The sequence below is a fragment of the Periophthalmus magnuspinnatus genome, chromosome 22 (assembly GCF_009829125.3).
Source record: "Periophthalmus magnuspinnatus isolate fPerMag1 chromosome 22, fPerMag1.2.pri, whole genome shotgun sequence".
Lineage (NCBI taxonomy): Eukaryota > Metazoa > Chordata > Actinopteri > Gobiiformes > Gobiidae > Periophthalmus > Periophthalmus magnuspinnatus.
Genome location: NC_047147.1, coordinates 979,224 through 994,424, shown reverse-complemented (window position 1 = coordinate 994,424; position 15,201 = coordinate 979,224). Strand labels below are relative to the sequence as shown.

General features: G+C 37.6%; 1 protein-coding gene across 1 annotated transcript; it reads left to right on the top strand.

Annotated features, from left to right (window-relative positions):
• The first annotated feature begins 114 nt into the window (after positions 1-114).
• tedc1 (tubulin epsilon and delta complex 1) lies at positions 115-7,975 on the top strand. The gene is made up of 8 exons (XM_055231113.1): positions 115-422; positions 689-776; positions 1,249-1,472; positions 1,901-2,038; positions 3,694-3,765; positions 4,589-4,675; positions 4,752-4,892; positions 7,386-7,975. The coding sequence occupies exons 1-8, from the start codon at positions 279-281 to the stop codon at positions 7,701-7,703; spliced, it is 1,212 nt and encodes a 403-aa protein (XP_055087088.1). The 5' UTR covers positions 115-278; the 3' UTR covers positions 7,704-7,975.
• The last annotated feature ends 7,226 nt before the right edge of the window (positions 7,976-15,201 follow it).

The following is a 15,201-nucleotide window of genomic DNA, read 5'->3' as shown; positions in this document are numbered from 1 at the left end:
GAGAGAGAGATTAGTAGTTTATTTTGAATCACCTTTTTGATTGGTCAAAGGCCATTTTATAGAAAATTTTGATTGGCCAATAGCGACGTCTTTTACGACTGTTGCTATAGAAACGAACCTAGAACCAGGAAGTTAGTTTGTACCGCGAAATACCAACAGTTTTCTCCTCGTAAAAGTGATCCTATGACTTATTTCTCCAACTGTACGTCAACATACGTGTCTTCGTGCCTTCTGTTTTAAGTACTCGGCGTTAAATCTAGTTTAATTAGTTTTGAATAATGCAGAAAAGTAAAGCGTGTGCAAGTGTAGAAGTGAAACAGGTGATTGTGGCGCTGTGTAATCTGCTGTCCGCGGCTGCACTCGGCTCTGTTCCCGCTCCTGAAACCTTCAGAAGAGCCAAGTTTGGCGGTGGACCCGATGTGGTAAGTCATATGTCAACAATTATAACTTAACTCTATTGCTACAATGCTAACAGGTAGCACATTAAACCATGTTCTGTCCTTCAAAACGTGGAGCAAAAGCACTCACTCATTATTTTCCCCATCTGTAATTGTTAAGAATTACAGGCATTTTGGATTCACATTGATGTATTTTGCCATTATCAATCTTAATGAATCTGCTTAGTGAGTATAATGAATTTATTGACAGATAATAATCTAATGATCTAATCAGGATTCTCTGTTTACAGGAAGAGCACCTTTGGGAGCTTTTGTCCAATATCCTTGAGAAAACAGATCCTGTTTCACTCGCAGTCAGCCAAAGATACCAAAAGACAGGTCAGAAAGCCGTCTTTCTCTTGTATAAGCGGTGTTTTGTTTTTGTTTTTTCTTTGGTTTTCTTTTTTTTTTTTTTCTTTTTTTTTTTCTTTCTTTTTTTTTTTTTTTTTACAATAGTTAGACTTCCTTTCAAACTGGTCTAGGAGATCAAAACTGTGAATGCAAAACACATATCAAACATTTTTTTTGTTTAGTTTCCGAACATTTATGAATGAAGAACTGTTTCCATCAACCAAAAACGTAAAGGTAATAAATCATGCAACATGGTTCAATTAAATGTCACTGCCTGAATAAGTAAGCAGAGGAACAGTGCAGTTTAACATAAAAAAAAAAACAATAAAAAAAAATTATAATAATATATAGTTTTAAATTGTCAATCGCTATGGCAACAGTACCATTTGTTTTGATCATTCTGCAAGCCATTACCCACCTCTAAATCACTTCTCCTATGTTATGTTCTATCCTTGTGCAGAGCGATGGAAGCTGGTGGCTGCAGGACTGTGGCAGACTGGGTACTATGCAGACTGGATGTACCGAGAGCCCAGAGGAGCAGAGCGAGGTGCGTGTGCGTGCTCCAGTAGAGACCTCCTTCTTGCTCTGGGATGGCTGATGGCCAAAGGAGCCCTGGAGAAAATTTTGTCACAGAGAGTGGAAGAACTGGACAAAACGCTGCTCACATCCACACCAGTGAACTTGGTACAGTCATGACAAATGTAGTGGATATATGATTCCACTTGTAATACTTGGTACAATTTACTTTCAGTTGTACACTTAGGCTTGTCATGATAACTACTATATTGGTGGTTCTGTGTTTATTGTGTGTATAATTTCTTTGCAATAGTGGGCAGAGTTTTGCAATTTTTGCAATTGACTTGTTGTAGCTGAGGCCTTTTAATGATATTTCATTAAATCTTTCTTCTTCCATGCATTTATAGAGACAGTGTCTAGACTACTTTAAATGTATTTGTAGAACAAAATTCATCTAAAGTAACTCAAAGTGCTTTACGAAACAAGAAAAACATTTAAATGACAATACAAATCAAAACATAAATAATCACAATATAATTAACTTCAAAGAGTAAGAAGAGTGTAGATAGAATCCTGATTTGTTGTTTTGTTTGAAGGAGAGCTCTGTAGATTCCAGTGATCTCCAGTTAGACTCAAACTCTCTGCGGAGGCTTCAGTGGAGTCTGGGTTCACTCAGACACAAGGGCCGGATACTTCTGTCCATGCAGGAGGAGCGTGCACGTCTTCTTCATAAGGTGAGAAAACCACTGCTCCTGCTGTTTTTGTGCCTTTGAGAAAAACACTTGACCCACCTGCATGAATGTGCTATTATATATATATATATATATATATATATATATATATATATATATATATATATTATTATAATAAAATTGGTAATCACTACTCTAGTGAAGGTGTGTAGAGAAAATATATAGTTTATTCTGGCTATTGACACTTTGCAGCTGATGTCATCAATTCACTGGGGGTGTGATGCTAGCTGTAGGCTCCGCTCTGTCTGATGCTCTTTTAGAGTTTAATCTGTTTAATTTTAACACAATCTGACCAGAAAGAGTTGACTTAGTTGGAACTACAACAGGTGAGAGGATTTTGCACTCTTGAACAAGTGTCTCAGAGTCACAAACTAGCTAGCATTAGCCAACAGTTTTTCAGTTAGTCTTGCTCACCTTTTTGTTGAAAATTAAACTCATAAACAGGACCATGAACTCTCAGATTAATCACAGGCTCCTGAAAATTGGTTGGTTAAATTAATTTTGTGTTTTGTGTTTTCAGGTAATCTAAAAATGTATCAGCCTGTGTTTGCTAATGTGTGCATCATGTCACCACAGTAACTGCTGAGCATTACATAAAATACATATAAAAATTACTGCTGTAAGAATTGTTCGTTTCTGGTGAAAGTGTCAAAGAGGACCAAGAGACTGAAGCATAAAGTCAGAAGGGTTTAATAAGTTCTACACAGACAAAGTGAACAATGAAGCAACGGACTCTCAGGAAAGGTTAGGAAGAGAGTCTTGAGATATACATGTTGACAGCTTTTATAGGGTCTCCCAATGTATGTGTTTATGAGGCAGGTCTTCTTCTTATCAGCATGGTGTTATACATTAAGAAACCTTGAAAGTTGAACGAGGGGAGTGTTTTTGACCCTCTCAAAGTGGGGGTCATACATACATTCCTTAGGGAGCTACAGATAAGAAGTGGCTTTAATCACAAGACCAGAACTTTGGTGGTATCTTCTTGTCCACACATCCTTGTAAGCCCCCACGCTGGTCTCTATAACGTCCTGGTGATCCCCCATGAATTCCATATCCACAATTAGGCACATGGTATTTACCTTAGCATGAGTAAATCAAGATACCAGTTTGGAGTATGGCTGCACTGCTAGAAAATACCTTACACTGCTGTGCTCCATTCACTTATGTATTGTATGCAGATTAACTTAATATATTCTGTTTTCTATCTTTTGTGCGGTTGTGTCATTGGGCAAGACACATCACCCACCTTACCTGTAATGTGTTAATACAATCTGAAAATACTTTGGCTACATATATATAACCATGCATTTATTCACTCTATTAAAAATACTGTTTTTATAGTTTGTCCTATCTTCTTTGTTGTATCTCTTTATATGCAACTGTTTGTTTAGCAACGTCAACAAAAAGTCTAGACAAAACCAGGTCTAAACCAGGGCTAAGCTTTAGTTCTGAGCTTGGTCTGGACTAGAACAAACCTAACTTTAAGACAGGACTAACATAATTAATTAATTAAAATAAGTTAAAATTCAACACAAAACGGCCCTGAGACATACTACCACTAGAGGGAGACAGTTATTTGTATAGAATACATTTGTAGACCACATAACTGTTGGTAATAAATGTGACATTTTTTTTAGGTTTTGAATATGGACCTACCCTCACATGTAAACACTGTGTCCTCTGATGAAGGGTCTGCACTAATAACAAAGGTACAGCTGTTTTTGTATGTTTGATTTTGATCTTCGAAACCCAAATTGTTTACACACCAAAATCTGATCATTATGGGAATTCTGGAGTTCATATATAATTGACATGACATGTAAACAGTTATATCTGTGTGAGTAATCTGAAACCTGTCTGATTGTTACTGACACATTTTGACAAGGGCAAGATTAATTTGAAAATTTATTCTACTTTGGGTTGTGTGATTTTTACTGGCCATGCAAATGTTAGACCTGTCACAATAACAGATTTTGAAGTTTGATGTACTGTTGAATAAATGTACATAGCACATAGATGATAAAAGATAACACAATAGCACAACACTGACACAACAACTCAAGAGCAGATTTAAACCACAAAAACTATTCTAAATCTACAATATTTTTAAAAACATGAGTTGCAATAAATAAACACAGAATGAAACACTTTAGTCGTTAGTTTGCATCTGTAATGAGTCGTAGAAGTTATTAAATTAACCTTCTATGGCTTAAATCTTATCATATAGCCAAAAAATAGCCGAAAATGCACACACATAAATATTGACTCCAAAAAATATGGTTCAAGGTTTAATATACTGAACTAATAGTCGATATAGTTATTATCGTAACAAACCTAGTAAATGTACCCACTTTTACAGTTTTGTTGTATGTATTTATTTAAATACACTGCACCAGATTTTTACTGTGTTAAAAACATGGGCAAGACATTTTCCTCAAATACATGGGAAAAAATCAGGCTCTATGCATTTTAAAAATCTATCCAATTGAAACTAATGTGTTCTTTTCATATTCCTGTGCCATGTGTCTATAGGATTGTGCCTGTCTGCAGGAGCTGTGTGATCTGCTGGAGGCATATTTAAAGTGGAAACAGGTGGAGAGTATTTTCTGGATTTGGATGGTGAGCCACAAACACACACATGGTGATTAGTTACTCAGTTTACGATAATAACAGTACTATTTGTGTGTATTTTTAGGACAGCGTGATGGACTGTCATCAGGCAGATCTTGATGCCAGAAAATGCATCCAAGCACCTAAGCAGAATGCAGTTTGTCTCCATGGAAACCGAGGCTTGGAAAAACTAGAGGGGATCCTTCAGAGACTCCCTCAACCGCAGGTGCACCACTCTGTTTACTCAGAAGTTTTAAATGATTAGTCTCCTGTAGGGATGGGACGATAAACAATAATATGGTTTATTGTGATAAAAAGGCTACACAATAATTGTTCGTGGGATATTTTATATCATTGAGATAATCGCCATTATGTCATCAGAATATGCAGAAAAAAATGACTTATCCACGGGGAGTTGACAGGGGAGGACAAAGGGGTCTGTTGTCCCGGGACCCAGGGTCTTAGGGGCCCAGAACTGGAATTGCCCCAGGACCCCAAATTTCAGTCGACAGCCCTGCTTATCCATAATATTGTCTGCTAAATCGTAGCGTTTTCACAATCATTTTCACAGATAACAAAGTACAATACTATAAAAGCTGTTTAAACATTGAACGTGTTCATAATATTAAAGTTATAATTATTCATATCCATAACATTTTTAAACTGTCTGCAACTTTAATCATTATTGTGATTTAATCGGTAATCACACTTATTTTGGCGATGATACTATATATATTGTCCCATGCCTAGTTTTCTGGCGATGCAGCCTCCTGCAGTTTTGGAATGAGCCAACACAGCTAGCTAAATTGATTTAATATGTAACGTATAATATATAAACATAAACTGCAATAGCTAAACAGCAGAATGAAACACTTCAGTAGTTAGTTTGTGTCTATAAGGAGTCAAAGTTATTCAGCTCATATCTAACCATAGCACAGAAAAATCACACACGTCCCCACTACTCAAAGAAAATGTCCGCAAGCTAAATATTGACCCTTGAAAAGTGTTGTTCCATCTATCATTTATTGCACAGGAAATCAATATGGTAATTATTGTGACAGGCCTGATCACAGCCACTAATTTGTGTCACATGTCTCTCAAATGCGAAATACGTCTCCTCTTGAATAGTCTAATATTCAGAACAAAATGTAGAACTTGTTTTGACCGCAGCTTAATATAGTTTAGGGCTTTGCTTGTTGATTACACAGAAAGTTTGTCTTATGCTACAGTCTGTTGGGGGAGCAGTCTCAGAAAAAGAGATTTTAAGAGACTAGAAAAACTATTAAAGAGGGCTGGTTCAACTATAAGAAGTAGTTTAGAGACTCTGGGTAGTGGAGCAGCGAACACTCAATAGGATGGATGCTACACTGAACAACATGGACCGTCCCCTGATTTCAGCTTTTGAACAATAGAGAGCAGACAGTTTGAGTCTGAGATCAGTGAGCTGCAGGACAGAACGTCACAACAACTTCTTCTTCCCGACTGCCATAAGACTGTACAATAACGAGGTTTATGGCAGATAAAGATTTGAAGAGGCATACAATCTGAATTTCATCTTGGGGATAAATGAAGTCTTTTTGATTTAGAGTTTTCTTTATAATCACTAGGAATCATGTATGTTCTTTCATAATCAGAAGGTTTTGGTTTCAATTCCTGGGTGCGAAAAATCATAAGGTCCTGTCTCCTCCTCTCAGTAAGGAGGTCGTCAGTTTGACTCCTGTGTTACTGTGGCAGAGTGGTTATCTTGGTGAGTGGTTATTATGGCAGATGCAGATTTGAGACCTACAGTCTGAATTTTGTAAGCATGTTCCTTTTATCCAATCAGAAGAATCACTGGAGACCAGAGAGTAGACTCACACAAGGTTTATTCCCTAATACATCCAATCTAATACAAGTCCGGCACAATGCTGTCCCTAGTACGTGCACGGAGATCTCAGGGGCGCTCCCATGTTGATCTGAGTGCCTTACCCTGTGTGCCACATTTAAACATAAATCATGAATATTCAGTAGCTGGGTGTGGACATCTTCTTCTTCTTCCTCCCGTCCTCGCTGGTGTGACCTGTGTGACCTAATTTTGAAGTTGTTGCTCATCACTTATCCTGTTGATTTATCTCAGCATTATCTGTAACAGCTTAATCTAAGAGACCATGCTACACAATCTATTTTCACAGTACGTTCTTTGCTATGCGATAGGGCAAGAATGGAGTGTGTTTGAGCAGTGTTGCGTGCAAGTCCTAAACCTCCTTGAATGTAATCTCTAATATTATGAGCAATGACGTTTTACGTCCTTCAATTTCTTGTTTTTTTACACATAAGCTGTGTGTTTTGACCTGACCAGACCATGTATTTCTTTGATTTGTTAATCCGTCTGTCAATCTTACAGGTTGAAAATCCGGGAGATAGGATATGGTTCCACAACCAAACATCTTTAAGTTTCAGTGTAGTTAGCCCTGCCTTCAGACAGATATAAGGCAGTGTCCAACATCAATCTGACCAGAACTGAAGAAGTGGCTTGGATGAGCAGCCAAATGTCTTCACTCCTACAACGTTTCTTGATCAGTTGACAGATTTTATATTTTTCTTTTGCTACATTAAACTCTCACAGTCTCATCTTTATACTGTAAAATTTAAAGATAACAGAAGAAAGAAGAAAATCAGTTCACACTATCAGGTCAAAAACACTAATAACTTTCTCTTCTCATCTTCTTATATGTTGTAGGCAGGACCAAGCAGAGTGGATACTAAGCACCATGTGATTGATGGAGCAGAGGGTGGAGTCGACCCGTCTCTCCTTCTCCACCCTGAGCCCTCACTACTCCCCGTTTACAGACCCAAACTCCTTAAACCTGGGACTAAACTTGATCCTAAACCTAGTCCTGTTTCCCTTCTGGAGGTGTGTGCTGCAGAGGCCATAGAGCTCCTGGCACAGAGAGAGGTGGAGCTGGTGATGGAGAGAGACAGACGGAGGCGAGAGAGCAGGGAAAAGCTGGAGGAGATGTTGGAGGGGCTGGAGGGATTGGTGCTAATCCCACTTTAAAGAACACATATTACACCTGTCAAGTCAAACAGCTATAAACTATATTCAAGTGTATTTAAATGGCATATTTAAAACAACTTCAGCTGACCAAATTGCTTCACATAAAAGTCAACAAATAAAACATACAAAATAATGAGAAGTAAGAACAGAACAGAAAAGAACAGTGGGTGGGGATAGGGGCTAGCTGAAATGCCCTTGAATCAATCGAAATATGGACAAGGTGATATTATAATGTATTATTAATATAATAAAGGGTCCCCTATGTCACTTATAGACTTTTTTCTGTTGCTCTTTGTGTACAATATCTCATTTACACCTGCTTTATTTTGCTAACTGATACTAATAAAGCAAACAATGATTAAATGCCGTTTTTTTTTTTTTCTGTAAATATTGTAACTGTATTGTGCACTGCAAAAGTGAAAATCTGCCTTCAATTATGTCTGTAATCCCTCAGTCATCCAGGTATGATCCAAGAAAAATTCAAATTTGTCAACTGAGATAGATAGATGGATCCTACCTTTAGATAGATATAAGGCAGTGTCCAGCAGTAAAAGAAGTGTCTTGAATGAGCAGTGAAATGTCTTCACTCCTAAAACCTTTGTCCAGTTTACAGATTTGAAATTTTCTTTTACTGTCTTTAATTACTTAGGTTCTTAGTCCATCTTATGTTAGGAAATTTCTAACCTGGTTTCAAGAAACCTTCAGTCCCATGAGCCACTTTAGCCAAGTTTAGTTCTTTATTTATTCTAGCATCTTGATGAACCGATTTTATATTTAGCTTCAAAGGTACACTGAGTAAAGTAACATTATTACAAATTATGCAACAAAACATTCCTGCTACAGTGACTCTTACTGGTAACTGAAAAAGGTTGAAATATCTTTGAAATCTGAATGCAGTCTTTTTAACCCAAGAAGAAACATTTATTTTTGCAGTGTATGTTCTTTACAGACTCTTGTCTGTTCAGGAGCTGATGACCAGGAGCTTTTGCATGTAGGAGTTGAGCCACTTTTGCCTCTCCATAGATGTGAGGAGTTTAGTTCTCTCCCTGAAGGGCAGCATCATCGGCCACTACACTCCTCTTCAGCCCAGCTCCAGGAGACCAGCCAGAGAGTGACCCACACTGATGAAGACAACCACATGGTACTATTCAACAATATTTGTATTGGCTCCCATGATGAAATCATTTCATTTGTTTTTGTTTGATGAATGTATAACTCAGTACAGTCTACATCATAGACGGTATATATAAATGGATGTCGCTAACCTGTGACTAACCAAATAGTGAGTGATCATTGGCGTGGTTCTGGCTCCATCGACTCCGTCTCCAATTCACTTTACATTAGAAAACCGTCACCCCTGTCTCTGTAATTGCTGCTGTCAGATTCATTTTGATCTTAAACTGTTCGTATTAATCCGCTGTACATGATTCTTTATTTCACTATTGTGTCCATAACTCAAGATATGAAAATTAATAACAGACAAAAAATTTATAACAGACAAATCAGACGCCTTCTTTCCCTGAGGTCGCTCCTGCTAGCATTAGCAACATTGACATCTTTGCTAAGCATCTGCTAACTGCTAAACCAGCGGTGGATGTGGAAAGGGGCATTACCTTCAACAGCTTTGCTCCAGATTAGCTGTTCGGGTACTTGCAATCTGAATTCCAAATATGAAATTCAAGTTTAAATTGGCCTCTATAACTGCTAGCCTCAATGAGCTTCATTTTACTGGAGCCAAACGCTGTGGGTGATGTCACACTCACTCAGTCCACTTCTTTATACAGTCTGTGGTCTACATATGTTAGTCAGTATGATGCCCATTAAATAAAACATTCAGTAGACCGTTACAACCAAGAGCGTTACAACAAAGGCAGAATCTGAACCTTGTTGTGCCTACCCCTATGGTCACACATTTTTGTATAGCGTTTTTCCACCTGCAAGACACTCAAAGCACTTCAAAGAACCGCTTACTCATTCACACACACATTCATACACCAGACGCAGACACTGGGGCAAGGTGAGTTAAGTGTCTTGCCTAAGGACACAACAACACCGACACTGGATTTGACCGCTCAACCAAAGATATTTAGGTCTAGAGTGTGACTCAAACCGCCAACCTTCAGATCAGTGGACAAATGCTCTACCAACTGAGCCACTGTTATCTCCAGCTTCAGCACATTAATGCAGCACATTAATTGGATTAGTTCTAGGTTTATCTGTGTTTCCCCAAATTTCAAGCCAAGTGTTAGGTATGGTGTGATCATAGACCATATAAAGAAGTGGTTAATGTGAAAATTTTAAGACCAAAAATGCAATTACAGAGAGACAGAAATGACAGTTTTCTAAAAATTAATTGGAACCAGTCGATGGAGCTGGTAGCACAGCCCACTCACTTCCTATTTGTAACACGGTGGCTAGCAGGTTTGCTATGTCCATTTACACTCACCTGAAGGATTATTAGGAACACCATACTAATACGATGTTTGACCCCCTTTCGCCTTCAGAACTGCCTTAATTCTACGTGGCATTGATTCAACAAGGTGCTGAAAGCATTCTTTAGAAATGTTGGCCCATATTGATAGGATAGCATCTTGCAGTTGATGGAGATTTGTGGGATGCACATCCAGGGCACGAAGCTCCCGTTCCACCACATCCCAAAGATGCTCTATCGGGTTGAGATCTGGTGACTGTGGGGGCCATTGTAGTACAATGAACTCATTGTCATGTTCAAGAAACCAATTTGAAATGATTCAAGCTTTATGACATGATGCATTATCCTGCTGGAAGTAGCCATCAGAGGATGGGTACATGGTGGTCATGAAGGGATGGACATGGTCAGAAACAATGTTCAGGTAGCCCGTGGCATTTAAACAATGCCCAATTGGCACTAAGGGACCTAAAGTGTGCCAAGAAAACATCCCCCACACCATTACACCACCACCACCAGCCTGCACAGTGGTAACAAGGCATGATGGATCCATGTTCTCATTCTGTTTACGCCAAATTCTGACTCTAACATTTGAATGTCTCAACAGAAATCGAGACTCATCAGACCAGGCAACATTTTTTCAGTCTTCAACAGTCCAATTTTGGTGAGCTTGTGCAAATTGTAGCCTCTTTTTCCTATTTGTAGTGGAGATGAGTGGTACCCGGTGGGGTCTTCCGCTGTTGTAGCCCATCCACCTCAAGGTTGTGCGTGCTGTGGCTTCACAAATGCTTTGCTGCATTCCTCGGTTGTAACGAGTGGTTATTTCAGTCAATGTTGTTCTTCTATCAGCTTGAATCACTCAGCCCATTCTCCTCTGACCTCTAGCATCAACAAGGCATTTTCGCCCACAGGACTGCCACATACTGGATGTTTTTCCCTTTTCACACCATTCTTTGTAAACCCTAGAAATGGTTGTGCGTGAAAATCCCAGTAACTGAGCAGATTGTGAAATACTCAGACCGGCCCGTCTGGCACCAACAACCAGGCCACGCTCAAAATAGCTTAAATCACCTTTCTTTCCCATTCTGACATTCAATTTGGAGTTCAGGAGATTGTCTTGACCAGGACCACACCCCTAAATGCATTGAAGCAACTGCCATGTGATTGGTTGATTAGATAATTGCATTAAGGAGAAATTGAACAGGTGTTCCTAATAATCCTTTAGGTGAGTGTATATAATCAGTCTATGCTCTGAACTGACAGTGAACGTCAAAATGTTAAAACCAGCATAACTTTGGTTAATAATAGTGAATGCCATTGTAATTTCTGTGGCTTATTACTTATGATCTTTGCAGTTACCTCTCCTCTCGTCTCCCTGGCGATAGAACCATCAGTCCTTCTCTCAGACTGGGCGATGACATCATTTGGATCAACCAATCAGAGAGAGTGACTGAGGGGAAGACATCCCAGCTGTCCTGCTTAAATACATCTGAACTGTCACTGCTAAAAACAAAAATTACAAAGCAAGTTATGTGTAACCATTACATATTGGATTAAACTAACTCTTCATGACACTTTTGGACATTTAAATTGAAATAATTAGGAAATCCTTACGTGAAGGTGATTCCTGGTTGAGGGAAGGCAGTTGACACTAAAGTTAGACCCATAATACAAACCAGTGCAAAGACGAGATGCAGTGATCAGCACCGACATTCTAACAGAATACAAATTAAATATATATAATATATAATAAATTATATATATTCTTACAAACTTAAAATATTTGTTCTAAAATGTTAAAAACATTTTTTTTTTTCATTAATTAATTAATTTATTTAAAAATCCAGTACAGCAAATTATTAAAGTGCCCATATTATGCTATTTTCTCATCTCTTTTCTAATGCTGTTTCCTCATCACAAACAGACCTGGAATTGTGTTTTGTTTCATTCACACATGTTTAACACATAAACCCTGCATATTTAGGCTGAGTTCTTCCCTCAAACAGAAAACAATCTTGTGATGTCATCAAGTGGTAATACAGGAAGTGTGCCATTGTATTTTTAAACACCTTAACTAGAATCATTCTGATACTTTCAGCTCTGGAATTGACTATCTCTACTGAAGTCTGTGTAGACCCTCAGTCGTCCAGGTCTGATCCATAGCAGTTCTGAAGAGAACTGAAGAAGCGGCTTGGGTGAGCAGTGGAATGTCTTCACTTCCTCAATGATTTGTCCAGTTGACAGATTTGAACTTCGTCGTTTGCTATCTCTACTGAACTAAAGGTAAAAGGAGCTGTTGGTGTGGAAACTACCACTTCATGACATCACAAGGAGCAACAGAGCATTTTGAGCTTTTGAGATGTAAACAGACTAATAATAAAGTGTTACTCAAACATGTGTGAATTAAACAAAACATAACCCCAGGTCTGTTTTTGAGGAGGTAACAACATTAGAACATGGTGGATAGCTCACAAGTCCGTTTTGCATAATATGAGACCTTTAAATATACATTTAAATGAAAATGTGCATTTGATACGTTTTGACTTTTGCTGACTTTTTGAATTTAGTTTTTATAATAAAACAAAAATGTATCTCAAATGGAGTGCATTGTAGTAATTTTAATAGCAAATAAGAAAATAAGTAGAAAATCATGAAAAAAGTTTAACTTTACCTTACACAGTTTTTCTTAGTCAAGCTGCCAAAAGAAGTCCAAGTATACAGTAACAGGAAAATATTGGAGGAGGAAATAGTGTTATCTCAAAATTAAACAAAATGTATTTTAACTTTAATACTATACTATAAATAATAATTCACATACATTTAAAACAAAGTAGAGTTAATTTACTACGAGGTCCTTGGTCAGTTCATTTGTGCTGCAGAGTTGGTGGTCATCTTATATAGTGTGTTTCGACCCCGTGGCCCTCTTCCCCCTCACATACATAGACATTATTATGCACCTCTCTCTAGATCAAATACATGTGAATTTAAGCTGAACGCTGCCAGAGCTGCAGCTTGTTAGTGTCCTGATATCTCACGTTGTGTTTTAATGCTTGACTATACTATACTACTATATGTTCATTCATAACTTGTTGCTGGCCACACTTGAATTAATACTACGAGATGGTGCCATTTAAAGGGCTTATATCACACTATTTTCTGATCTCTGTTCAAATGCTGTTTCCTCATCACAAACAGACCTGGAGTTGTGTTTTGTTTCATTAACACATGTTTAACACACAAACTCTGCATATTTAGGCTGAGTTCTTCTATCAAACAGAAAACACTGTTCCACCTTGTGATGTCATCATGTGGTAATACAGGAAGTGCTCCACTGTGTTTTTAAACTTGATACATTTCAGTTTGGATTATTTCTAGCCCTGAAAGAGCCATTATCTACTGAAGCCATTATCTAGCCATTATCTACTGGACTAAAGTTAAAAATGTAGCTCTTAAATGTTCTCCACTGTGTTTTTAAAAATGTGCGTAAAAATGTGTGTAAAAATGTGTTCCGCTGTGTTTTTAAACTCCATACAGCTTCACTAGAATCATTTTGATACTTTCAGCTCTGGAATTGACTATCTCTACTGAACTAAAGATAAAAGGGGCTGTTAACTTGAAATCTACCATTTCATGACATCGCAAGGTGCAACAAAGTCTTACTCAAACATGTCTGAATTAAACAAAACAATAACAAAACAAACTTTACAACATGGCTTAAAGCTCACAACTGTCCGTTTGGTATAATATAGGACTTTTAAAATACACTATCTGTTTACACATTAGAGCAATGTGGCTCATTGTGAATAATATTCAGAATTAATTATCACAATAAAAGCATTGCAACAACATTTATGAATGGGTTGACGTCTGACCCCACAGCTAAAGGTTGCAGTTTTAATTCCTTGACTGTGTGTGGTTAGGCCTGTCAGGACACATTTTGAAGTGCGATATATTGCTGAAGAAAATATTGAAAATAAGCGATGAATGTGTGAGTGAATGGCTTCCTTGATGTATAGTGCTTTGAGTGACTTAAACGTGGAAAAGTGGTACATAAAAATGTGACTATTACCATTATCCCTCAGAACCATTACTACTACTAGAATATCATTAAAACAAAAGCTGCAAAAATGGTGAAATGAAATACTTTAAGTAGTTAGTTCATATCTATAAAAGTCATACTTACTTACATAGTACAAAAAAATAACAAAACGTTTCCCATTACAACAACGAAAAAGTACCCATAATAAATATTGTCCTGGAGAACTGACTAAAGGAGTACAATAGGTCTAAACTACAGGGTTAGCAGCTTTTTTGTCCCCATGGAGACACAGAGGGCATCTCATACTTAGGGACATTTCAGAGCATCTTTGTATACATTTAAACTACAGAGTTGGCAGTTTTTATGCAGAATGAGACAGGAGATTTTGTTTATGGAGGAAATGATGGTAGTTAAAAAATGGCCGCCATTGGGATTTACTAATTGCCTCCGTTTTAGATGCAATTGTGATGAGTCTTGCAGTGCTTGTAAAGAACCAGTTTTCCTGTTGTAGTGGGAAAGTGAACCAAAAATACACCACATTATCTGCAGCAATTATAATCAATATAACAGATTAGTTTAATTGGTAATGTTTTTGTCAGGTTCAACAATACAGTTTTTATACTTAAATGTGTGTGTGTAAAATGCTATCTTTAGAAGTGATGAAAGCCTTTTGTGGCTCACCGGAAGCACGCAACCATGTTAGCAGATTGTTATGGACTGTGTTGAATATAATGATCTGCAACAGGAAGCAGCTGGTCTTAACAATGACTTCACTTAACCTCCCCAGTGCATAACAAGTCTGACCAATACACAAGAGACATATACGTTTATATGGAAATGAGTGGGAGAGTCAACACATTAGAATTTCCCCACTGTGGGACAAATAAAGGCATATCTTATATCTCTGATGTTATATCTTTAAGACTGAAAAGATTGAAACAATTTTTAAGATATAGTTTATTTACAAAACAAATTATGGTTATATATAAAATGTAAATTAATACAAACTTTACATTGTGTAAAACATTCAT